The 26,635-nt window shown below is 35.6% G+C and overlaps 1 protein-coding gene across 30 annotated transcripts in view; it reads left to right on the forward strand.

Moving 5' to 3' along the window:
- Nrxn1 (neurexin 1) overlaps positions 1 to 26,635 on the forward strand; it is a 1,104,407-nt gene that overhangs the window by 518,199 nt on the left and 559,573 nt on the right. For 20 of the 30 annotated variants that reach the window (XM_031356560.1, XM_031356563.1, XM_031356574.1 and 17 more), the window contains 2 exons: positions 5,677 to 5,850; positions 10,237 to 10,356. In XM_031356560.1, the coding sequence (XP_031212420.1) occupies positions 5,677 to 5,850; positions 10,237 to 10,356 (294 nt within the window). Of the gene's footprint in view, positions 1 to 5,676; positions 5,851 to 9,272; positions 9,300 to 10,236; positions 10,357 to 26,635 lie in introns of all 30 variants that reach the window. The other 10 variants (XM_031356553.1, XM_031356556.1, XM_031356572.1 and 7 more) reach the window with 1 other exon arrangement.

Genomic DNA, 26,635 nt, shown 5'->3' on the forward strand with positions numbered 1-26,635 from the left:
AGAGTATATGAGTTTAATTCTCCCCCAACTGATAATTTGGAAGCCCATATTTCTGTAGTCATGATTATTCACATTTACAACACATGTTTTTTTTTATGTCTGCTCTTTTTAATTAAAATAAAAGTGAGATGTTTAAGAGGCAAAGTCCATGTGAATAATCAGGAAAGCTGAGTCAAAAAACTACTTCTACCTTGACACTTGGACTCTGCTGCTGTGAGGCTGCTGGGGTACGTGCTCTAATTGCCTTCTGCTCCCTGTCTTCATTGAGAAAAAAATCACTTTCACTACCTCATTTATTTGTTTTTGGTTGGAATTCCACAATTGATCCTAGCTTTGAACGCTGTTCTCTGAGGCTAGCTCATAACCCTGAACCCTTTATAACCCGAAGTGCACAGATACTATATTGTAATGTCAGGTATTCTTTCTCATACCACATTCATATACTGGTTCTCCTACCTGTCTGTGTGCCCCCTAACACAAATTTCTTAATTTTGTTACAGTTTTTACTTAGACAATAGGTTGAAGACCCATTGTGTCCTAATTTTTCATTCAAACGTCTTCCCTTGACATTTCTTTAACGTTATTGAGAGTATTTAATAAGAAGTTGAATATTCTTCTCTTCTATGTCTTCTCCCCTGATCTTTTGCTTACTCACCCAAACACCATGTTCACTTTGTCTACTTCCCCCAAAGCCTTGCATCTACATTTATGTCCTTGTAAAATGTGTCCTATACCTTCTTATCTCAGCTCTCCCATAATGTCCCACCTTAGAAAGGTCACACAAATCTTTTTATTTCTCTTCTTGTCTAAGAAGCGTTCAGCCTGAATCTACAATTTGCCTCTGGGCCTTCATAAAATGTTTTGTTTGTTTTTTTAATCTTTTACTATGTCTAAATTAGAAGGTATTTGTTAAGCAAAATTCCTGATTACTTTATGAGGTTTTGTGCAATTTGTTTTCAAATTAGATAGGTAAAAAGATCCTCCGTCCTCATCTCTGTTAGTATCATAGAAGACCCGTTTCAAACACTCTGATATCTACAAACTAGATCAAATTAAATAAATTCTAGGAAGTAGTTGCAAACATGAAACTTGTCACTCAACAGGAACAAATTTGACTCTTGTCTGAATTTCCAGTGCCATCAGCATAGAATGAGGCATACACCATGTGCCTTACATGATGTATACTAAATACATAGAAATATTCTCCATAATCCTCAATGTTCCTAAGGTAGGCATCATTGATTCTACTCTATAGAGAACTATCTTACTGCCAAAGAAGTAATGCAATTTAATGAGTTTACACACTCGATACCAGTGAGTTACAGAGTCAGAGCTTCTATAACTACACAACTTGCCCACAATTTCTCTTTACTCATTCATGCACAAATGCTAGGGATTAGTCACTGACTCTGGCTATCCCCAGATGGTACTAAGAGCTGCTTAGTACTCCTCTATTTATGGTTCTTGATATTAGGATACTATTGAAATTTCTTTAAGAATCTTACCCCACTCCTATATTGGTGCCTGGCTATATGATGCATGTTTGCCACAATATTTGTTGAAAATCTCCCAACTCTACCTTGTTCTGTATATGGTCCACTTAAACGACAAGAGTGCAAACATCCAGTCAATCTGGTGGGGTGATGAGAAGGGGGAAGGCAACAGGTGATGATACTAAACTGCATAGGAAACTTGACTTGTAATGGATGTCCATCCAGACCCTCTTCACACAGAAGGTCATTAAGAAGCATATCCTTTTTTGTAAGCACAAGACTTTTACCTGCAAGGACCCATTAGTGCTAATGGTCATTTCCTTTCCATCTCTCTAAGGATCAAAAGGATTCTCTGCATCTTTGATGAGGTGATAATGTACACAGGGCTGAGTCCACTTAAGTGTTTCCTTTGTTTTCTTTATATGGAAGCCTACCAGGGAACCTCAAGACCACTCTCTAGCATATGAAAAGTTTATAAAGACATTACTAATTGTGGGGAGCTAAGTGCAGCTTCAGTAATGAAAGTGAGAATTAGCCCCAGGGTTATAAATACTGACCCACTCACCTTGAATGTGTAAGGTTCACATCTGATCCTGCATTGCTTAATGTGAGGTTTTCAGCTCTTTTGTAGCACAGAAGGAAGATTCCTACTTTTCTTCCACTAGCAATCAGGAAAAAAAGCTTACTAACTAGGACACAGGACTCGTGGTAGAAGGCAGAAAGGAACAGAAGTGTGCCTTCTTTAGAATCAACTTTCTGACACCCTTTACCATTTTTAATTCTCTTGACTCTTAATTCCCTGCATATATTCTAACTATAGAGTGTATAATAACATTTACTGATTGTCCTCCAGGCTTAGACAACTTCTAGGAAGTTGATTCTGAAAGAAGCGTAGCTATGTCCAACATTACTTGCATAGCTTTCAGCCTTAAGTCCTGTATCTAAACCTTTTAAAGGCAGTGCTAAGAATTCTTCATTCACTCCCACATTGTTATCTAATACTTTGTCTTTAGTACTGAACAAAAATTAAGGCACTCTGAAGAATTTAGTTAAGTGAATGACTGTAGGGAGCATATTCTTTCATTGATATTAGATTGATATTATATACACTAAAGTTTAAACCTCAGCTAATATTCTCCAGTGTTCAAACAACAAAGTTTTTCCAGGTTACTTTTTCTAATTTTCCTTGATTTCTATTTTGAGCTGTGATTCTTTGAGTTAAAGAAAATGAAAATTTGAAAAATTCAGTTTTCTTTCTCTCCCTTGAGTAATTTCTAATTTACAATGTTGGCTATCTGAAATTTCCACTATACCAATCTTTTGGAAAGTAGAGAGATTAAAAAAAAACTGAGAGTTGGTCTCAGACATCTTCAGTCCCTATCCAGGTACCTACTGAACTGCTGCCTGGCTTTTATTTTGTGATGGGACATACCCATGTCAAACTTGATCTGCTATTGCTGGGACATCTTGATACTGTTCCACTGCTCCAACAATATTGTGGAGAAAGGAACATTCTATGAAGCAGTATAAACACTCAGACAGCTAAATCTATTATGAAGGTGTTCACCCCACAAGTATCTTGCTTCTGCTGTGGGGTTCTTCTGAGGAAACCTTCTCCATCTACATTATTCTCCTGAATCTATCTGCAGTATTGATACCCAACAGGGGCTGGCTTTTAAATTAGAAAGCAGTGCTCTCCTTTTGACATTCCCCAATAGTTATGCATCCAGGATTATGCTTCTATAATTTTTGCTTGCCCAATTGCAGTGTAAGTAAGTTTTACTTTCCTTATGTAAATGTCTATATATTCATTGCATTTCTAGAAGAATCTAGGTTTGAAAAGTCAAGTGCAGGAAGCTAATTTTATGCCTTTGATTTATGACTCATGTCCTTTCTGTGGCATCTAAAACACAATGGCTTGAAACTGAAGTGAGGGAAAAGACAGGAGAGAATGGAAATGAGGGAGATAATAATCAAATAATATTAGAAAATTAATATTGTACAATGAACACTGTACCATCCTTAAATACCAAGGGTGATGCCTTGCCCAATGTTATTTAGGAGATAGGAGAGAAACACATTCAATACGTTCTGCACAAATTATACCAGTGGTACACTGTTGCAATGAAAACGGCTTTTATGGTAGAGCCAGAGGGCCGATTTTCACGTCTTGAGGTTTTGTGATATTGATAAACCTATATACTTTATTCTCAATATTCTCACCAGTAAAATTCAGAGTGCCAGATTTAGGCTTTATTTTATTTTCCTTAAAATCTGGTATCTTAGCTTATGATTGTTTGCGAACACTGGGAGAGGACATAAACTGTCTGTTTTGAAGACCAATGATTTAGTTACTACATTTCAAGAGACACTGTGAATACCAGTTCATGCTCGCTGTCTCATAAAGATAGCACAGCAACCTAGATGAGCATTATGAATGCACACATTTTTAAATACTAGTAAAATTATACTGAGTGTCGTGTTCTTAGGGTGATTAAGGTAAAAGAGACATTTATGGGTAGAAAAGTTTGAGAAGTAGCTGACAGATGTGTGTCAGCAGAACTTGCAGTCTGGAGCTGAAGATTATAGAATTCTGAGGTCACCCTCCTTGAACTCATTAATTACATTGACTAAATATCATCTGGTCACTGTGAATAACCTGCATACTGGATAAAACAGGAATTCCAATACTGCTTGAAAGGTTGAAGAAACCTAAACCTAGGAGCCTGTAGACAGCAAAACTAAGCAAAATGTTCCATTTGAAACTTCAGGAGAATCAGGGACACACATTAATAACTTCTTTAAAAATTCCAAAGTAGCACAGAATTAAAAGTAGGGTTGTTTTTAACTTAGTACAGAAACATGTGAAGAATTACATAAGTTAGACTATAAAAGGATTGAGTCAGTGAAGAAGATATTCAATCAAAGACAAAAACCTACAACTGGTCAAAGTACAAAGAACAAAAGATTATAGGCTACCTAGCCGCAAATGATACTTGTATAACACAAATTCTATACCTAAGATTCAGGCAACACAGAAGAATTAACAAACAAATAAACAAACAAACAAAAACAAAACAAAACAAAAAACAGGAGAGCTGCTGTGAGATTGTATCTCTTAAAATGACAAGGAAGCTAATACCATGATACTTCAATGATATGGCTGCCTAAAAAAGATGTGAAGTAGTACACTAGCAATAGTCATACCAATATGGAAAGCAAATATCACACAAGACAACACCTATGACAACTGTAGACAACTAAAAAAGCTGTGAGCAAGAGAAATAGTTCATCCAAGGGTTAACCCCCCTGATTGATCCATGGTCAGTTTGGCCCTGAGATTATGTACATAACAAGTAACATTTAAGAAATGAGCAAGTTATAGTTAGGGGATGTGTGCTGTGCTTGTGCACGCATGTGTGTGTGTGTGTGTATGTGTTTGTGTGTGTATGTGTGTGTGTTTAATAATAGCAAGTAAAGAAAAAGATGCCATGCTTTCAAAGGGGAGTAGGAGGGTACACATGAGAGGATGGAAGGAGGAAACCAAATGGGGGAGACTATGTAAGTATACATTAATTCCACAAAAACAAGAAAACAAAAAGCAAACAAACAATGATAGTGCAGAATATGATTTTAATCAGCAAAGCCTTGCATATTCTGGTATTGAATTTAAAAAAAAAGACAGGAAGACTCCGAGTCCCAAAGAAGTTTTATTCTATAGTAAAACCCTCCACTTGTATATTACATACTTTAACTTTGGGAGGAGATCTCTATCACATTTTGTTCCTCGAAGCAACACACAGGATAGATTTTGTTGTTCTACGTTTTGAAAATGGACTTCCTGATCACTTGAGAAACTGCATTAGAAAATAGAGTCACTAAGTACCTGGGTTGGCTGTTGTACAGGTATCTTTATCCCCTTGGCTACACTAATTTTGTTAGGTGACACCCTAGTGAATCCATACAGTACTTTTGCTAGTAGCATCTAGAAGAAGTCAGCTGCTAAAACATTATTCAAATGTTACATTATTTTGTACTTTTAAGAAAGTAAAAAGTAGATCATACATTTACCTTCTTAATTTAATATAAAATAAATACCATGTCTTTTGTTATCCTCATTATACAGTGTGGTCAAACTTGATGCTGAGGTACGTTTATAACAATTAAATTGATCTTTTCACAGGTGACTTGTATATTGGAGGAGTGGCTAAAGAAACATACAAATCCTTGCCGAAACTGGTCCATGCCAAAGAAGGCTTTCAGGGTTGCTTGGCATCTGTGGACTTGAATGGCAGGCTTCCAGATCTCATCTCTGATGCTCTTTTCTGCAATGGGCAAATTGAGAGAGGATGCGAAGGTACTATATTTGTTTTCACACTACACAATACAGGCAAAATATAAATTTAATTAAAACAACCCTCCACACCAACCAGCAAAAATTCTGCTAGCCACAGTGTTTTCACTTAGAGTTTAGAAATCCTTATTCACGTTTTGGATATGTTATTCCATAAGTCTTAAGTTTGCTGGATTATTTGCAAAAAAATACTAAGGTCCAATGTAAAAAGGAGCTGTAACTACAGACCTTGTCATTTCATCTTAGAAGACAATAATTTGGCTAACTAGCATATGAATCAGTTCTATAATGCTATAATTATAGCATCAGATACCCATTTAAAATAGGAAAAATATTTATTCCAGTAACTATAATGTATTTCAATCCATTTTGAAAACTTTACATTTAATGGAATGAAAAATAAGAATAGGGCTCAGATATGCAGACTTATATCACTAATTGATTTTTATGTATCTGATAGCAAACAATAAATTATCTGTTTTGCCAAAAATAGGTTTCTTCTATTATCCAGGACTACTGTACAATGCTTCAGATTTGCTTATATTATCTAGGACTACTGTACAATGCCTCAGATTTGCACTCCACTCCCTTACATTTCTTTCATGTTTTCTATTAGACCAAGATGTATAGGAATTATTTGTGATTGCTGCTTTCATTTTATGTAATTTTAACTTCAACATCCAATTTTTTTGAGCCAATTCTACCTCTCTAAGTATAATTCAATCACATTATCAGGAATTATATGGTTCTTTATGTGTTACTATTTGCCCTTTAATTTTCAACACAGCTTTATCCATTTTGAAAGTTTAGATTTATAAGGAATGCTGTGTGAGTGAAAAGGAAGAACCAAATGTGAGCCCTCTTCCTAAAGAGATTACAAATCACTTCTTCTTAGCCAAAATAGCATCATTATATTTAGCAATTACCTAAGTCTATGGAACTTTTTAATTTGAAATCAATTTCCTCTCTCCAAAGTATCTATATCTCTCAAAAGTTAACTTAAATTCTAACTGTGGGAAATAACAAAAGAGAATATGAATATTCATGGAAGTCTATTTTTTCAAAATCATTTTAGTGTTACCACCATATTTATTATTTAAAATTTCTGACATAACACTTGTAAAACAAAAAAAAAAGACTATGTGGTTTCTCATGTTGTTTAGGAAATACAATTACTATACAAACGAAGAATTCCTAGTGGAAGAACAAAATAATGTGAGGGGTTTTTTTATTATTACTTAGAAATGATCTAATAAGTGAGACTGAGACTAGGTCATTTGTTGATTTCTGTTTTAAGGGAAAGGCTACAGATTTTGGATACTATTTTGCATTTGCATGGCAAGTGCGTCCTGAAAGAGACAGCTCAGCAACCACAAGACAGGAAAAAATCACAAATACAAAGGACCTCACCCTAACACATTCAGTTAGTGAAGGATGTAAGGAATGTTGTTTACCAAATGTTTATAGTAATAACACTTGCTGTTGTTTCCAACCTAATTTAGTAGGCAATTTGTCTAGGATACTTAATGATAGGTTTCTCTTCAGTGGCTTTAAATTAGTTTCTAAATATTTAACCTCATTGTGGTAGCTTATGGAATAGTCTGCCCGGGTGGAGAGGAAGCTTTAAATATCTTGGCCCTAACAATTCTCGTTTCTTCTCATGTTTTCCTTTACTTTAGGAATATCATCACATTTCTGTCTTTCTGATATCATCTTTCCCTGATGATTTCATCCCAAAATTAATTTGACCATTTCTAAGAATATGTTCATATAAACTTGTCATAAGTGTGATTGATGAGATTCACATGGTTTTAGAATTAGCAATTAAATTAGACATAGTCAAAGTATTATCTCTTTCAAAGACAGTTCTTTCATGGAATTTAACTCTTCCTCAGAAAAGAGTCATGTAACTTCTGTGTTAATAATAATAGGGCATCTTTAGTTCTTGATCCTACTTTTTCTGTTCTCAGGGCAATCAGAAAGTAGATAACGACTTGATAAAACAAGTTCTCCATAACAGAAGACTCCCTTATACCTGATTCTCATCTGGGGAAGAAATAGCCAATGATGACTGTTTCAAGAAATGAATATTTCTTGGATACATACTGTCTTTCGTTTCTAACACTGTGGGCTATTAATATGTAGACTACTCAAATATGTTTGAACACAACAAATAGTGAGCAAGTTAGTAGTCCATGCTTAAGTTGAAATAATGATATATTCAGTTCTCCTGGGAGATTATTACTGTCATCATTGTTACTTATAACACTATCAGAATTTTGATTATTTGGTGACACTAATTATTATTACATAATTGAAACTTATAGATCTTGTATTTCTAAAAGTATACATTAGTTAGGATTGCTTTAGTAATTTCTAGTGAACAGTCCCTTTACTGAGAAAGTCATAACATATATATGTTTGTATGATACATGGTAAATTTCATTTGATAAAATCATGACTTTACATAAAGATTTATTGTGGAAAAATATTTATTCACTGAACTATAGTCTCATTGGCCATCACTATTGTTTGAAGTCTGTTTTTATATTTTTTAGAAAACACGTAATTATTATTACCAGAAGTAATAAATTGTTGTCTATACCTTTTAAATGAGTTACATGCTTATGTCCCCTTTTACTCTTTTTAAAATTCTTTTACCTAATGTTTTCTGTAATAATTATTTACATGGAAGTTTATTAGACCTAAAGACATTTAGGAAGGTAATGACAGTTAGGCAATGACAAGAGCACTAGAATCTATAAATCACATAAACCACTCTTTTAAGAGTGCCAATGATCATGATATCCTGGAAACTTACAAAAATAATGCTCTCTAAGGAGAACTATATTTGAAGATGTTTCTATCATCCTTATGATTTTATTCAACCACTTGAAATGTCACATGAATTCTGGTGTTTTGGCTTCACAACAAAGCAGATCTAAGAGCAGTTAATACATTACTAAGTTGGAGTTGTGAATGAAAGTTTTCACAAATGAAGAGGGTGAATCCCACAAAGTCCTTTCTCTGTAAGGACCATAATCTGCAATATGTGTACACATGACACAGTGTGGTACATGTTCTAATAAGCAAGTTGCTTAAGGAATCCATCCATAGCTAGCTATGCAGGGGAGTAGGGATCACAAGAGCCCCTTAAGTTGTCCCTTATTGTGCCATTGGCTAGATTAATCATGATATGTATATACAAACATATAGTGTAAGCTTCTGAAAATTACACTGCTTTCTCATTTTTTGGCTTCTCTTAAGATTTATGGCTGTTGATATTAATTTGTTTGCTATACATAGCATTTTTCCCTTTATAGTAGCATGCTTTTTTTAATCTAAACATTCTGTTTGCCCCATTTCCATATTGCTTACTAACATTAAATATATTTTGCTTTTTTTTTTTAATTTTGCTGACAAAGTTGCATTGATGAAAGCTGACTTGCAAGGTAGATAGCCCTGTGTGTATAAAACAAGACTGAAACCCCACCATACACAGTGAAAACCCTAAAATAACATGTTTTTAATATTTTCTAGTAACTGTTATTTGGGTTCAGAGTTAATTTTCTCCTTCTTGGACATTGTGCAAGAAGCCCCACTTTGTAGCATAGCATAAAGGCTTTCAGTCTTGGACATGTTTGTACAGTTCCTGCCTTTAGTGCTCTGATCACACCTCTCTGGTCCTTGTTTTTCAGTGTTTAGTTATAATTCTTTAGAGACAGAATAGCATCCCTTTTACATGTGTGTTTGACAGGGGCATGCCACTTATGTTGTTATTCATTTTATGTTACCTGCATGATATCGTCAAAGCATGTGAATTGATACTTGCCAACATACCTATCCAGAGCACCAAGGAATCATACCTTAGCCATAGTGTATGCGTCGAAGCGGCTGGATCTCACAGGACATTTTTCCATAAGCTTGTTTGATTATTTTTATCAATCTTTATCTCAATTTCATGATCCTACAATCTCCATTTCTCATGGCATCTCTAATCATTGGTAAGAAGTTAAGGAGATCCATTCATTTTTAAAGACCAAATGGTGATTGACAATCATTAATGATAGAATGAGATTACCTGCTACCACCATGACCCTACTAGAAACTAGCCACTTCCTTTAACTATCTGTTGACTTAGTTACAATTATGATGTATTTTTCTTTTATTTGAAGCTTAAGAAGGCCTTCATGTTAAACTTTTCAGATCCTAGTCCAGATGTGTGAACTTTCAAAACTAGCTTGAACATATAACTTAAGGTGTTGGCAACTACTATATGTGATCTAGGTCATGTAAAGAGCATTCTGGATTTAAAAACAAACAAACAATCAAAAAACAGCAAAACCCAAGAAACTAAAGAACCTACATGTCTTTTGGAATGTTTTACAGGGCCCAGCACAACCTGCCAAGAGGACTCATGTTCAAATCAAGGTGTGTGCTTGCAGCAATGGGACGGCTTCAGCTGTGACTGCAGCATGACTTCCTTCAGTGGCCCGCTCTGCAATGACCGTGAGTAACTGTACAAGTGTAGATAAGATAGATACTTGTTATTGTGTTCAGATACTGCTTGCTTTACAAGGTATAACAATATAAGTTCTCATATGTCCTGTAATTGGACTGCTAAGGATGTGGCCCTCAATTGTTTTCATACATAAAAATGCCCATCTTACTTTAGGGTTGTTTTCTAAGCTAAATGATTTTCAATATAGGTGGTTAATTGTCAAGTGTTGTTTGTTAGTTACTTATAGCTATCTCATTGGAAAGAACACTGTTAATTTCCTATATGTGGGATTCTTGGCAAAGTTGTGAAACTTCATATTGCTTTGTGCTATGTAGTTTTTAAGTTTATCAGATCATAGCTTAAGGACCCTGGCTTCTGTTCACATTAGAAATTGTGTTTTTTCTATCTTTCTACATCTCTGTAAATATGCCCTCTCTTTCCTCTTCACTTAAAAACACTATGTTTAATCATTGTTCTTCAAGACCTCGTTTTTGTCATTTATCTACTTGAATTCTCTACATTAATCTCACAGTATCTGCATGACAAGAAAGGTGGACCTCACATTCTATCACAATCCTCTCTAGGGGGTCTGCACAGAGTATGAACAATTTATGGCAGAATTAGCTGGCCAACAGGAAAATTCTGCTTACTGAACTTTCACAAAGATCTGGCTTTGTAAAACTTCATCGAAATGATAAAAAAAACATCTTGGACTATATATTTAGGGTATCCACAATGAAACTTCATGTTTGGCAAGTAGCCTACATGCATGTATTTGGTTGTAAATGCTGCAGGATAGATGCCAAAGTTCTAGCAGAATCGGAGAAGGGTTGTGATGGTTGAAGATTTGGGCTAAAGAGAAGGGCCCAAAGTTGGTTTTCCATTTAAAGATAGCTTAGAGTTTGGGATTTTTGTTTGTTTGTTTTTTTTTTTGTTTTTGTTTGTTGGTTTCTCTTTGTTTGAAAATATGTGAATTACAATATCAAAGATAGGCTCAAACTAAAATGAATCATGGAACCAAATGGTTGCAAACTGTGAATAGAGTACAATTCATCAGCTGTCTTTGGTTTCTGCACAAAATATTGATTATGGAAAGCACAAACCAAACATATACTACACCTCCTTGAGAAAACATTGGAAGTTAATGGTGGCCAAGGGAAGGGGTTATCATAATTTTTCAGTGTATAATTCTGGACAAGTTACCTGGACTCCAGGAAATAATCTTCCTTCCATGCTGTGGAGACAGCACTGTTTATACATGAAAGTAGGTAGGACACTTGATGAGAAGAACTAAGGTTTCGGCAGGGTAAGAAACGACAATGGGTTTGAGAGTGATGAAGATTCATTATATGATTATGAAACTGTCAGAGAAAATAACTGTAAAAAAGATAACAATACTTTAAAAAAATCCTATACCTCTGTGTATATGGTCAGTAAAAATTGGACTCATGTTGTTAATAATAATAAGACATAAAGCTGAAAGGAAGTCAGGCTGGAGGTCCCTGGAGTCATTTGGATGGAAGCAGTGAGGGAGAAATATGGCAAAATACAATGAAAATGTAAAATAATACATTAGGAATTATTTTAAAAGATCTTTCATGGTCAAACCACCATGAATGCAAAAATATCTGACCCCTGATTTTATAGGATCATCTTCTCTAGTATATCGTAGCTAGAAGCAGTAAAAATACATTGAAATGATCATCCATTTACATGCACCTTATATCTTCAAAGCAAGTTAGTCTTAAAAACAATCTTTTGTGAGTTATATAAATAATGTCATACAAAGAATCAGTGCACATTTACATATACAAAAATCAAAGAATTTTAAAGTGCTTTCACAATTGCTTGAATAACAACATGTGTTTATCTGTAGACCAGTGACTACCTGCATTTCCTCCTGTTCAAAAATGATGAGAACCTTTCAAGGACAACCAGAGTCTGAGAATTTGTTATGATTTTATTATTGCAAAATTTCAATCCTGAATTCAATCTTGACAGATGTATGACTAGTGTGTTTGTAGAGAGGGCTTTTGGTATGAAAATATTTTCCATTTTGCTAAAGAATGTCCTCTGCCAAACTCTGCTAAGCCATTTCCCATGTTTTACACAACAGTTGCATTTGCTTGTGTCAGACTGTGCACTCCATACACCAGAGAATATGAAGAATGCAATTTTCTGTATGTGCTTATTGGACTTTTTTCTCAAGAACATCCAAATCTGACCTTAGGTATCAGACTGTCTTCAAATTAGTCTTTTGCAGAAACTATTTAATGTGACTCTTGAGTGAAAAAAAGTGGGGATCCCATGATAAGGCTAGTTGTTATTTTTTTGTAAATGGGTAAATGCCATTCAATAAATATGTTTCCTGATATGCTTCTTGAATGACTTAGCATTGAATTATGCTTGAGAGTTCTCAGAATACTGGCATGTTGATAAAGCCATTACTTCACACTAGGCATGATTTGAGCATTGGTGTTCTCCTGTGATGAGGATTAGTAGATAGACATTAGTATTTATAGGTACATCTTAGTATAAAACAGCTATAATTTATATAAAACAGTAGTAATTATTATTTTGAAAGTCTTCAAGTAAAAGATAAGAATTAACCATCTTGACACATTTTTCTACCTTTTACATTTATCATGTCAGGAACCCCCCCATCTCAGTGGGGTTCCTTTTTTGTTGTTGTTTTGTTTTATTCCTTTGTTTTTTTCTGGAGGAAACATAAATAGTAGTGATATGATTTTAACAAACACCTTTTCCTCCATTGAGGTTAACTTTACAATTAAAAACCAAACAAACAAACAAGAAACCTAGAGCCATGGAGGTCATCTCTTACTTGTGTTTTATTCTTATCTCAGTGACTGATGCAGGAATCCTGTGACTATAATTCCCCAAAAGGAAAATGGAAATAAAAATTTTAACATAAAAAAAACAAGCCATACTGTGTGGAGACAAGAACCCCTGCCCCCAGTAGAACTTCTAAGTGTCATATATCTCAGATGGTTTACAGAGTGGATTTGAGTAACTAGACATTTTTATTTATATTAGCCTGGAGACATAATTACCAGTGGGATGATGGGAATACTTTATAACTTGCAAGTAGGATGTTGGATAAATCATACTAATTAATTGAATTGAAGAGAATCTTTCAAAAACACAGGCATCTTTGTAAAGTGATGCCAGAGGCTATTTTGAAAGTTATGTGGGTTTTTATAAACCCCTTCATCCTAGGAGAATTGCTGTCCTAGAGATGTACTCATTAAGCAAACAATTGTAGGCTGTGGGAGTGGGGGAGAGATGGGGTTATGCATTCCACTCTTCTCCAAGAGAGGTTCTAATTCCAGGTACTTGGATCATCATTATTTTTGCTTGTTATTGAAATGTTTTCATTTCTGCTCAATTACAATTCCTCTCTCCTCAAATCCATTCTGTTTCTTACTTTTATTCTTCCTGGTTTAAAACTCATCAACATCTTCTGAATGATTCTTTCAATTAGAAATGTTTTCTTTACCTCTCTGAATTCCTATAGGAATTTTATTAGCAATTACTCTCTACCATATAGTTTATGCTTGGTTTGTCTCTCTAAAGCAGTATATATTATTCTCTTGAGAACAACATTATTTTGTATTTTAAAATTTCCTGTATTTTGGATCATATTTCTGAGTACAACACACTGTAGGTAACTTGTGATAACAGGAACTTACTAAGACAAGGGCAACTGAGTATTTAAAGCTTGCTAAGAGATTTCTAATGTGTCTTCAGTGGCCAACAGTATTCTAGCCTCATTAGTCTGGAGTTAATAACACCCCAGGGACCGACTCTGGTCCTCATTTCCACACTTCGATATTGCAGAACACTGTCCATATGATGTGTTTCTGGCAATTCACTTCCCCATGGCACCCTCCACTTCACATTTCCAGGTTCCTCACCATTGCACATGCTAATTTCTCCACCTGCTGGATGTTTTCATCCCACCTGAAACTCATCCCTCTTAGTTTCTTTGCTTGAAGAGATGTAGTTTCATATTTGATAACTGCTTAAACTGTGTCACCTATGGAAATTTACTTGTTATCCTGGACTTGGCATTAACATTTCTTTGTTTGAGGTATGAGGAAAACAGTGTATTGTACTACCTTACATTATTTTAAGTAGCAGATGGCTGTAAAGTTTCTTGTAAACTATTTTCCAGGTGTTCACTATATTCTAAGTCTGTATTAAGAGTTTCCATTCACTATGGAACATCTAAATTCGGCCTATTCATATGTGCATGCATGCTTACTTTCAAAGAAACTAGGGCTTTGTCCTTTTCTGCTTTCAGCTTGTGGCACAGATTAGAATCTGACCATATTAGCTAATTTAATGTCAAGTTGGAGAAGATGAATATGGCTGTGATCACAGGAAAAATAGCAAACATAATAACATTGTCACATTACATTAGTATGGAAGTGTAGTGTGCCAAATTACAGTTCAGCTTCAATCATGTCTTTTCACATACAGGAGTAATACATTACACTGCTTTTTGGTACTATGGCTTTAGGACTGTTTGAGCTTGACTATTAAAAAAAATATATTTTCAAAATTCTAAACTTTGCCAAGGGAAAAATATTTTGGAGAGGAATCAGTGCATCCTTTGATTTTGAATTACAAATATTCACTAAAACAAGGCTGAAATACATGTGACTCCATCTTTTTACCATGACATTTAGAAATATTATAAGCTTTGTTTCATGTTTCTTTTGTTTGTTTGAAAAGAGAAACTGTCTGAGCCTCTAGATCTGAACTAATATAGGTGAATCGTAACACAGAGAGAAATAACTTCGATCTAAGCAGTATGCTTCTCCCACTTAGAAGTCTATGGATGGAGTTAGAAGCTGGGGGATGATTTGCTGTTATTTAAGACTGAATAATATTTCTCAATTAGCTATGTCTACTGTTAGCTTCTCATTGTGTATGTGTGGAGTCCAATTAACCTTTAGTCATCCATGCATTTCTAAGTGTTGCCCTTACGCCATTTAAAGCAAGTCAACAGCAAAATGTACTACTGACAGAGCCTTGGATAACTTAAGTAACTATGGGAAACCGGGTCAATCTTGTCTCAAATTAAAGTATAATGCACTACAATACTGTTCATGTCAAGTTAAACAAACTATTGTCTACATGTATATATACATATTATATATAATATATACATATATATAATAAGAACACAGAAAAATCCTAAAGCCATAGGTTAAAATATTGTCACATGAGTAACTGGGTTTAGCTTCTTGCAGTACACAGCAGCTGGGTGTTCTATAACTCTCAGCAGCCATGCATATACATATCTATCTATCTATCTATCTATCTATCTATCTATCTATCTATCTATCTTTCTAATATATCAGTATAGCCACAGAAGTCCCACTTTCAATGTTTTCCTTACCTATATGCTTTCCTATTATTATTCTCTACTTTTCTGACTTGATTGACACTTCTGGCTCTTACATTAGTACTGTTTCTTGTAGACCTTATGTAAGTATGAGATGATCTTCCACATTTACATTTCAGTAGTAATGCTACCAAATCTCATGAGATCCCCACCCACCAAGGTTTCCCCAAGTTTGCCAGTCACCTGGTTAAGTGTCCTTAAGAGATAATAATGATTCTAATTTCAAAGGCCCCATTTCTAAGAGATTCATAACCACAGTCCAGATGTATAGTTCAAGTTAGAATATGGTGCTTACATATCTTTTGTGCTATGTTTTGAAAAAGTAGGCTTTTGGTTTATTTTTAATTTTAAAATGGATTTTATTTCCTATATAATTAAAAATGGAATGCTCCTATGAAGAAATGGTCAACAATTATGTGTTTTCAGAAACTTATATCCAACTAAATGAATATAACTAATAAATAACTTAATACTCATTTGCTAATTAAGAAATTATGTGCAGAAACTGTATTATTTAAGTACTTCTGGTTTATGGAGTCAAATAATTAACATCTTAAAGGAGTGTGCTTGGGTTTTAGAAAGTCTTATTTAATGAGTACTCTTTGTGTTTGGAAGTAAGTCCTGGTTGAGACTGAGGTTATGTCCTATGTTGTCATGAATATGCCCTTCCATTGCATGAAAACTACAAAATGTTGTGTAGCTCAAGTCAATGTACATTACAGTGTAAATTACAGTGTCTGCTTGCTTGTGTTTTATGAGAGTTATGCATTGAATAATCAAATTACCTTATTTTCACTCATTTAAAAGTAAGACTATATAGGAGTAGATAGTTTTAATTACTTCTCTGGCATGCAATATCTAGTCAAAGAATATCTTCAACCCATTAGCTTCCACAAGGTATCTATGCCATGTCAACACTTTATAAATTCTATAGTATCCAAATTTCCAAGGAAGTTAATATCAAGTGGAACTGACATAATGAATATTCCAAGGCTTCTTTGACTTCTTCTTCTTAGATTTTAATTCTAAGATCTAAGCTACATGAAATGTGCTCATAGCCTCAACTGTTCCATTACCACTTCTAAACACAGTTACAATTTCAGACCAAGCTGTCAAAGACAGGCTGTCATTCACTTACAGCTCTAGCATAAAAGGGTACTGATTATGAAAGAAAGATGGATATTTTCTTTCTGTATGTGTGCTGTGTTTTGTGTGTGTGTGTGTGTGTGTGTGTGTGTGTGTGTGACAGGCCTTCAGAAATAATAATTGAACATTTGATCAAGAAATCAGGCAAAGGATTTCTATAATTTATTTTTCTCAATCATGTTTTTTCAGTGTAATGATCATAATAAATGTTAAACACAATAACAAATAAATGTGTATGAATTAATTTGAAAAAAGAATCCCTGCACACCTCCTCCCCTGGTAGACTGATTGGAAATGGCAACGTTTCTGTAATACGCTGAAGTGTAACTGGCATATTGGGGAGATGTTCAAAGAATGGAAAAATGAACAGAGTATAACAAGAGATAAAAAATGAGGCATTCTGTATTCAATAAACAATACTCGTTATCACTATCCAATTGAGTGGGAAGATGCTAAATAATGTCAGTGTCTACAGTATAATCTTTGAAGACCTTTAGATAACTTACAAGAAAAGCATGAGAGAGTGCACAAAGCCCACAGCAGGAAAATTTACTATAAGATTAATGGTGAAGACCAAGGCCTTTCAGTAGTGTAAGTAAGAGGACAGGGGCTTGCTGGGAATGTCCAGGAAAAGGTCACAATGAAAAAAGAAATGTTGTGCTTGCACTAAAAATAATTCACATCTTATGGAGACAAAATGCTGCTGTGAAGAAAATGCACCTATCTGGTAATTCTTTTTCCTTTCCCCCAAAAAACATTTGATGTCCTTAATGAGATTTACTGTAGCAATTCAAATGTATAGGCTCCTTTAATAGGGAGGCATTACAGTCTCCTTTATGGATCTGTGTTGTGGTATTTTTTTTTCTTTTTTAACACAGTGGTACCATACTCCTCAGTGGCAGCATAAAATGCATACACAAATGTGCCATCCCTAGGACTTATGGAATGTATGATTTTAATGACTCTAATAATCTAAATTCACATCTCTCAGAAAATTACCTATGGAGTCTACAACTTAATCTTCCCAGAATTTGATAAGAAAGAAAGGTACAAAGACATTTCCTTACTTGAAATGGTTTTAAATGGAACAAGTTTTATAAAAGGATTTAGCTAATATAGAAAGATGTTTTTTTTTTTAAAATGGATTATGAACAAGGAGGCTGCATTTGCAGGAGACAATGAAAACTGTGTTCAAGTAGGTGTGAATTCATCTTATAAATACATAACATATGACCCTTTAAAGAGAAAATCCGATGGGATGGATAAGCAGAGTAAAATAAAAAATGCATTTTGCTTGGTTTCTTCACTTGAGTGGTTCTCTAGGTATTTTGATATTTGGATGATTTCCTGTCAGTAGTTTTGGATCTCTATGTCTCAGAATGCTGTTTATACTGTACACTCTGCTGGCTAAAGCAGGTTGTTTAATTTTTGAAATTTCTCTTAGTATAATGTCTTGAGGCCCTGGCATATCTTTTTGTCAATTCCTGATGGTTGCTTGAATTCCTAACCTGTTGGAGTCTGGAGCAAGGATACAAGTTTATGTAGTCAGTGTAGTAAAATTTAATCAAAATGGTGTTTCTCAAGCTGTATGGTTCATTTTTGATGCCTCTCATCATGGATCTGCTCTCCTAAGCTCAATTCTGGGGAAGCATTCCATTTCTTTAAATTAAAAAACAGAAAAGTATCTCAGCCACAGGAGACATCACAGGAGTAAATAATTAAGCTGGTTTTAGTGTCAAGCATGTGTGTTTTATTGACAGTGACAGTAATTCTGGAAATGAAAACCAGGAAGCATCATCTGTGCTGTTAAAGTACTGAAGAGAAAACCTAAGGCTCCTGAAACTAACCTGATGAAGTTCAGTGCTCTGCGGGATGCAGTGGGAAAGGCTACTGTGCTAGCTGGGACTGTAGACTCAAATTCACCACCTATGGGCAAACCTGCAGGCATCAGCCCCTGTGGGCTGGTCATGTAAAGCCAGCCCTCTCAGTTTGGGTCTCACAGTCACTATGAAAACCTGTTCCTCATTTGCACCTATATTTCTTTTAGCAAAGTTGTCAGGAGCTTTCATTGATATTCACTCCCTCGGCTACCCTTTGTCTTTTCTTTCAACGCAGAATCCTCAACAATTTTATGCAATAGTTTCTCTTCTGCATGTGGCATATTTTGTTCCTTATATACTCTGAAATAGGATACATAACCATGCTTTAGTGTGATCACCGGATTCATTGTGTGCCTTCATCTCTGCCCAGTTGCTGACTTCCCTTGGTTGGCTTCCTCTTCTACTTCTGCTCTACCTAGGAACATGCACTCTGTGCAGATTATTTCTTATAAAGTTCAGCTAAGGGTTTATTTGCTTTGATGCCAAGCACTGCCTAAAGAAATCTATGCACTTGTCACATCTCATCTTCCATTTTGGTAGTATTTCGTATGGTGTTTGGTATATATTAAACCTTGCTAATAATAGCAAATGTTTTAAAGCCTCTCTCAATGAAGTGACTGTGTTTGTGTGTGTTTTCATCCATGCATATTTCATTCCTACAGCTCATTTAACAATCTATATGTGTATATGTACATGTATATATATATATGTATAATATATAACAGTAGGCAGGGGCAATTATTATGTTTTCATTACATTATTATTGTATTTTTCATTACCTTTATTCTTACTCCAGCAAGATTAGATTTTTATGTAATGAAAAAGAAGGTACTTTGAGTACAGGTGTGTGTATGAGTGTGTGTGCATGTGTACTTTTGTGCGGAATGCTTTTGGTATTGTGTGTGTACGTGTGTGTGTCTGTGCATGTGTTCGCATATATTCGTAGATGTGATAGATTGTTCAGTGGCCATCAGTTTGTACTTCAGTTTCTCTGGAGTCCTGTTTTTTATTATTTTAGATTTAACAAATGCTATGACTGGCTGTCATTCCAAGAAGGCTATTTTCATTTACTTGGCTTTTTCCACATTAATTAGGTGATACCTGCAGGAATAATCTCATCATTAGGAAATTCTATACTGTCTATTTGATCTTTATTGTTTGAGTCTTAAGATTTGATAGCAGTGTAATATTTTTCTAGAATAATGCCTCTGGAGAAAATGTGATTTGTCTCAAAACAGTATATCATTTGTGTGTCCTGCTCTACTCTATATGTGTCCTTTGAGGGTTTACTAAGCACGTTCCCTGTGCAACAGCTATAGAAGAACAACATGTACACTTAGTGCTGAATAGATAGAATTTTGAAAAATCTTGCAATTTTTCCTCTCTCCATTAACTATGCTGCAAATAGTATTTCTACAAGTACTTGTATCACTATCATAGCTCACCCTGTCTAGTTGCTTCATTATCATAGGAAAATATATCTGAAGTCATCTTAACAGGATGACTGACATCTGCCTTCCTGTCCACACACTCAATAACTTGTTTGTCAAACTGCGGCAATGGCATGAGAAACGGAACATTCTGGGGCATTAGGGGGACTGACAAAAATCAAGAAAATTAGAATAAATTGCAAGAAAATAGATTTGTATACCTACATTAAAAGAAGGCAACTAAATGTTAAGATTCCAGCAGTGGTCCCCAATCTGTGGTTGTAATGCTGGCAATGTGAATAGAACATTTCAGTTGGCTACAAATGCGTGTTGTCAGGCCTCAGTCCAGTCATCCTGACCCTACATGGAGCACAAGCCAGGCATATAGGTAGTAATAGTCTCCAGATCTCTGTGTACACCCTCAAAGTGAAGGCAGGCAGATTGGATCCCTAAAGTAACTCCCCCAGTTATGCGCTTCTCTATAACAATGGACTTTATTTGCTAAAGAACTTCACTAAGGAACTGTAAGTAAAACATTTTTATGGAGGTTTGAAGACAATCTTGCCTGCTTTATACATAATAATTTGAAATGTGTATCTATATTTATATATACATGTGTGTGTATATATACATAAAATTATATATGTATATATAAAACAAATATGTTATATGTTTTTATAATATATGAATATATATATATTATTTTGAGGCAAATCCCATTTTATTCTGAGGGATTATCATATTTCTAGAAAAATATTACACAATCTTCTGTATCAAATAATAGAGATCAAATACGGTATAGAATTTCAAAATGATGAGATTATTCGTCCAGGTATCACCTAATTAATGTGGAAAAGTCAAATGAGCAAATATAAAAGATGGCTTTCTTGAAATGACATAATATATGTATATATGTATATATACACATATACACATACATACACACACAAACACACAAACACACACACACACACACACACACACACACACACAAACTTTTGCTTTGATTTTCAGCCTCCTGAACTGGAGGACAGTCTTGAGAGTGTTTGAAAGTTCACACTTGCAGTATCTATGCTATTAAACATCCATCTCAAGGTATTTTTCACCACACTGTGAGAATGACCAAATCCAAATACAAGTCCTTGGGTTCTTACCTTATTCGTTCTTTGAAATGATGTTTATTTATAGCTTCATTCCTTCCCCTTTCCTGTACAGTATGCCTCCTGACTCTGGACTAGCATTTAACAAGATCCCAGATGGTCCAAGTGCATATTAAAGTATAGGAAATACTGCTCTAACAGAAGCATGTTAGGAGGGGACACAAAGACTGATTAAATGGTCTGGAGAAACCCATGTGAGACTTCTTATAGAAATTGCTGTTTAGTGGGATTCAGAGAAAAATGCTACATTCTAGTGAATTAACCTCTTTCCTACATTGTAATTCTTAGTTCAGAATATTCCTTACAGATCTACCTCCTTGCTGACTATTAATAGCCTCCAGTACTTCAACAAGTTCAGGCTACACAAAGGCAGTGGTTGCAGGCAGGCTCCTATGCATTGAAATACCTCTAAAATTTGAGACTGTGAATCTGACCACAGAAGAATGGACTCAGCAGCCCTCTCCCAAGCAGCACAGAATGTTGTCATTTCATTAGATAATGTAGTTTAAGCTTAGAGGTCTTGGCAAGCCTTTTATCTTCCTAGGTCAGTTGTAAAGACTAAGGTAAGAGTCAGCCACTAGAACTTATTAAAAAAAAAATATACCAAGCTTTTATAGGCTGACCCCAGAGGCCAATTTGGCTTAACACTCATTTTCTTTTTAATGTTAGAATTGCTCTTATTTTATTTGGATCCATGTGGTTCCATTCAGAGTCAGCAGGTGGCTCCAATCTTGTAATTATGATTGTATTGTCGACTGCCAAGGCAGGAAAGGAAATCATGCAAATCCACTCTGGTGCTCTTCAGTGAATTGTTGCATATGCTTCTTGATGTAGCACTGTTCATAACTCTCACAGTAGCAATAAAACTATTAGGGTAGTAAAATATATGCATTTTAATTTTCTTTAAAAATGCCATAAAATTCAATTAACTCCTCTTTTCAAAATAGCAGTTCACTCTGGGAAACTAAGGGTTTCCTAAACTGAAATTACACATTTGTAGTACTGCTTAGTGATTTAGATTAATGCCTTATCAGTGCACCCACTCAGCATCTTGCAGCCTTATCTTCTCTAGTCATTTTGTTCCTTATCTTTCTACAAGTTTTCTCCTGGTTGCAGTTGTAGCAGAACCCTTTATACACTTGGTTGCCCCTCCTCTTTTGTTTTGTTAATTGAAGGGAAAAGGGGAGATGAACAACCTTGACAAAGCACACAAATTTCTGAGTTATAATTACCTAGGAGTTGAGGGAAATGTCCTTTAGTGCTATACATACAACTAATGAGTAAAGAACAGAAAGATTTTATTTATCAGGCTACAAGAGAGTCTGACCAACCCCTGCTTCACTAATCCATAAAAATGAACACTCTTCCCATATTTTTAGACTGTTCACTTTCTACTCCAAAGCAGTTTAATAGCACAGGGTTGAGAAAGGTCTCCTGGTGCTTGGGTTTTACTACTTTCCTGACTAAAGTGTGCACATTTCCTAGCATAATTATACCCCAGTTGTCACAATAAATGAACATAGTATATTTTATGATGCACTTACTTGCTTATTATCATGTTTGTTCACACATCTGCTCTCATTTGTGACTGGAAATTAATGAAGTCTTCTATTTTATTTGTGGCTTGATTTTATTTCAATTGTAAAAAGCCATAATCCAGGATAGACAATAGATTTAGAACACTCTTAAAGTGTCTGTGACTATATAATGGCTGTATATAATGCTATATAATACATTCTAGCATTTTCAAATCTCACTATTTATTTTCCATCATCTACAAAGGTGAATAATAGTGAAATGGATCAAAATGTAGAAAATACCAGGGAAAACAGAGCCCTACTTTAAACATGCAGATAACTGTTTGATTTTGGGTCAGGATCTCCCAGGGCTAGATTGATTTTTAAATTTGATATGGGATATGAAAACAGGGCAGAATTAGTTAAAAATAAACATATAATATTCCAGGCCTATTGACAAGAATGCTTTAGGAATTATCCAATTTGCTAGGAGAACAGCTTTGAGATCTAAATAAATTCTAATGACAAAGAGGAAATTATTTTGAAAAGAGGACAAGGTAATTGTTATTCATGAATTATGAATTATATAGTTTTTGTAAATTATTTAGACATTTCCCTTCAAACTAGAAAAGTTACTGTGCCAATTAACCAGAAAAGAAATGGGTTCCAATTATTGGAAGATTTAACATATTTCAGTCTGATCAGAAAATGGCAGACACCTTTAAAAAAGAGTTAAAAATTACCCAATACATAAGAGGCAAAGAAGATCCCCTGGTCTATAATTAAACTTCTTCACATAAAGTTTTTATTTTAAATCCCAAGAAGAAATTTTACCCAAGATCCACTGCATTCCTAAATTTCTGCATGGTGGAAAGAACAGTGAAATGGGGAGAAACAGAGAAGAAGGCTAGGATGGAGAGTTCGAGGTTAGGACGCCAATGGGGAGAAACAGAGAAGAAGGCTAAGATGGAGAGTTTAAGGTTAGGACATCAACAGTCTTAAACATGATGTGTGCACTGTGACAATGTCAGTTAATCATATTAAGTTTCATACTTAATGTATTAATAACTATAAGAATCATAAAAGTTAAGCATATAAGAGAAAGACATTGAAATTAAGGAATTAAATAGACTATAAATTTACCATGATTTACTGTAAAAGGTTTACCATCACAGTGGCAGATCCCACTGTATGAGTGCAGAATTCTACACTGCAAAAACCAGAATATGCAATCTTCTTCCTAGTCACTGAGTTGTAATTCATTATTTTAAGCGTCTTTTATAACCATGCATCTTGATGAATTTCTTTCTTTCCTTCTTTTTTTCCCTTAGATGTTTTCTTTATTTACATTGCATATTTTACCCCCTCCAACCCCCCTATGTCACCCCCCTTCTCCCTGCTCAATAACCCACCCACTCCCACTTCCCTGTCCTGGCATTCCCCTACACTGGAGCACCAAGCCTTCAGAAGACCAAGGGCCTCTCTTCTTATTGATTTCTGACAAGGCCAATTTCTGATACACATGCAGCTGGAGCCATGGGTCCCTCCATGTGTACTCTTTGGTTGGTGGTTTAGTCCTTAGGAGCTGTGGGGTGTACTGGTTGATTCACACTGTTGTTCCTCCTATAGGGCTGCAAACTCTTCAGCTTCTTGGGTTATTTCTCTAGTTCCTCCACTGGGGACTTTGTGCTCAGTCCAGTGGATGGATAGCTGTGACAGTTCACTTCTGTATTAGTGAGGCACTGGCAGAGCTTCTCAGGAGACAGCTATATCAGGCTCAAGTCAGTAAGCAATTGTTGGCATCTACAATAGTGTCTGGGTTTGGTAACTGTATATGGGGTAGATCCTTAGGATAGTCACTGGATGGCCTTTCCTTCAGTTTCTGCCCCAAACTTTGTCTCTACATTTCCTACCATGGGTATTTTGATCGCCCTTCTAAGAAGGACCAAAGTGGTCTTCTTCTTGAGCTTCATGGGGTCTGTGAATTGTATCTTGGGTATTCCGAACTTCTGGGCTAATATGCACTTACCAGTGAGAATAATTATGAGTGAAACATGTGTATTCTTTTGTGATTGGATTACCTCACTCAGGATGATATTTTCAAGTTCTACCCATTTGCCTAAGAACTTCATAAATTGATCATTTTTAATAGCTGAGTAATACTCCATTGAGCAAATGTATCACATTTTCTGTATCCATTCCTTTGTTGAAAGGGCATCTGGGTTCTTTCCACTTCTGACTATTTTAAATAAGGCTGCTATGAACATAGTGGAGCATGTGTCCTTATTATATGTTAGAGCATCTTGTGGATATATTCCCAGAAGTAGTTATAGCTGGGTCCTCAGGTAGTACTATATCCAGTTCTCTGAGGAATTGCCAAACTGATTTCCAGAGTGGTTGGACCAGCTTGCAATCCCACCAGCAATGGATGAGTGTTCCTCTTTCTCCACATCCTCACCAGCATCTGCTGTCACCTGAATTTTTGATCTTAGCCATTCTGACTGGTGTGAAGTAGACTCTCAAGGTTGTTTTGATTTGCATTTCCCTGATGACTAAGGATGTTGAACATTTCTTTAGGTGCTTCTCAGCCATTCAGTATTCCTCAGTTGAGAATTCTTTGTTTAGCTCTGTAACCCATTTTTAATGGGGTTATATTTGATTCTCTGAAGTCTAACTTCTTGAGTTCTTTGTATGTATTGGATATTAGCTCTCTATAGGATATGGAGTTGGTAAAGATCTTTCCCCACTCTGTTGGTTGCTCTTTTGTCCTATTGACAGTATCCTTTTCCTGACAGAAGCTTTGTAATTTTATGAGGTCCCATTTGTTGATTCTTGATCTTACAGTACAAGCCATTGGTGTTCTATTCAGGGAATTTCTCCCTGTGCCCATGTGCTCAAGGTACAATTTCATTTCTATTAGCTTCAGTGTATCTGGTTTTATGTGGAAGTCCTTGATCCATTTGGACTTGAGCTTTGTACGAGGAGATAGGAATAAATTGATTTGCATTCTTCTATGCTAACCACCAGTTGAACCAGCACCATTTTTTTGAAAATGCTGTCTTTTGCTTCTGGCCTCTCTGGGATGGTGTCCTGAGCAGACCTTGGGCACAAGCTCTGCAGCCAGCCCCACAAACACCCAGAGGAAACTCCACTCCCAGGCTCTCTGACACTCAGGATCAGAGGTGAGGAGTACCCAACATTTGTCCCAACACAGGGAGTAACTGGGACCTTCAGGAACAGGCACACAGGAACTCCACCAGCAGAATGGCTCGGGTTCCTTCTGGTCTCTCTGGGCTGGTTTCCTGAGGGACCTTGGGCACAAGCTCTGCAGCCAGTCCCACAACACCCAGAGGAAGCTGCTGCACTCCCAGGTGCTCTAACAAGCCCAGGGTCACAGGATCTCAGAAGCACAAGATCACAGAGACAGCCTGACACTGAGGAGTTCTGATACAACCAGGATAACAGAAAGGATTGACGGCAGTCAGATTGAGCAAGGGAAGATAGCACTAGCGATAACCAAATGGCTCAGGGAAAGCGTAAGAAAATAAACAACACAAATCAAGGTTACTTGGCATCATCAGAATCCAATTCTCCCACTATAGCAAGTCCTCGGCACACCATCACATCAGAAACGCAAGATTCAGATATAAAGTCACTTATCATGATCATGATACAGGACCTTAAGAAAGACATAAATAGCACCCTCAAAGAAATACAGGA

This window comes from Mastomys coucha, unplaced genomic scaffold (genome assembly GCF_008632895.1).
Source record: "Mastomys coucha isolate ucsf_1 unplaced genomic scaffold, UCSF_Mcou_1 pScaffold6, whole genome shotgun sequence".
Lineage (NCBI taxonomy): Eukaryota > Metazoa > Chordata > Mammalia > Rodentia > Muridae > Mastomys > Mastomys coucha.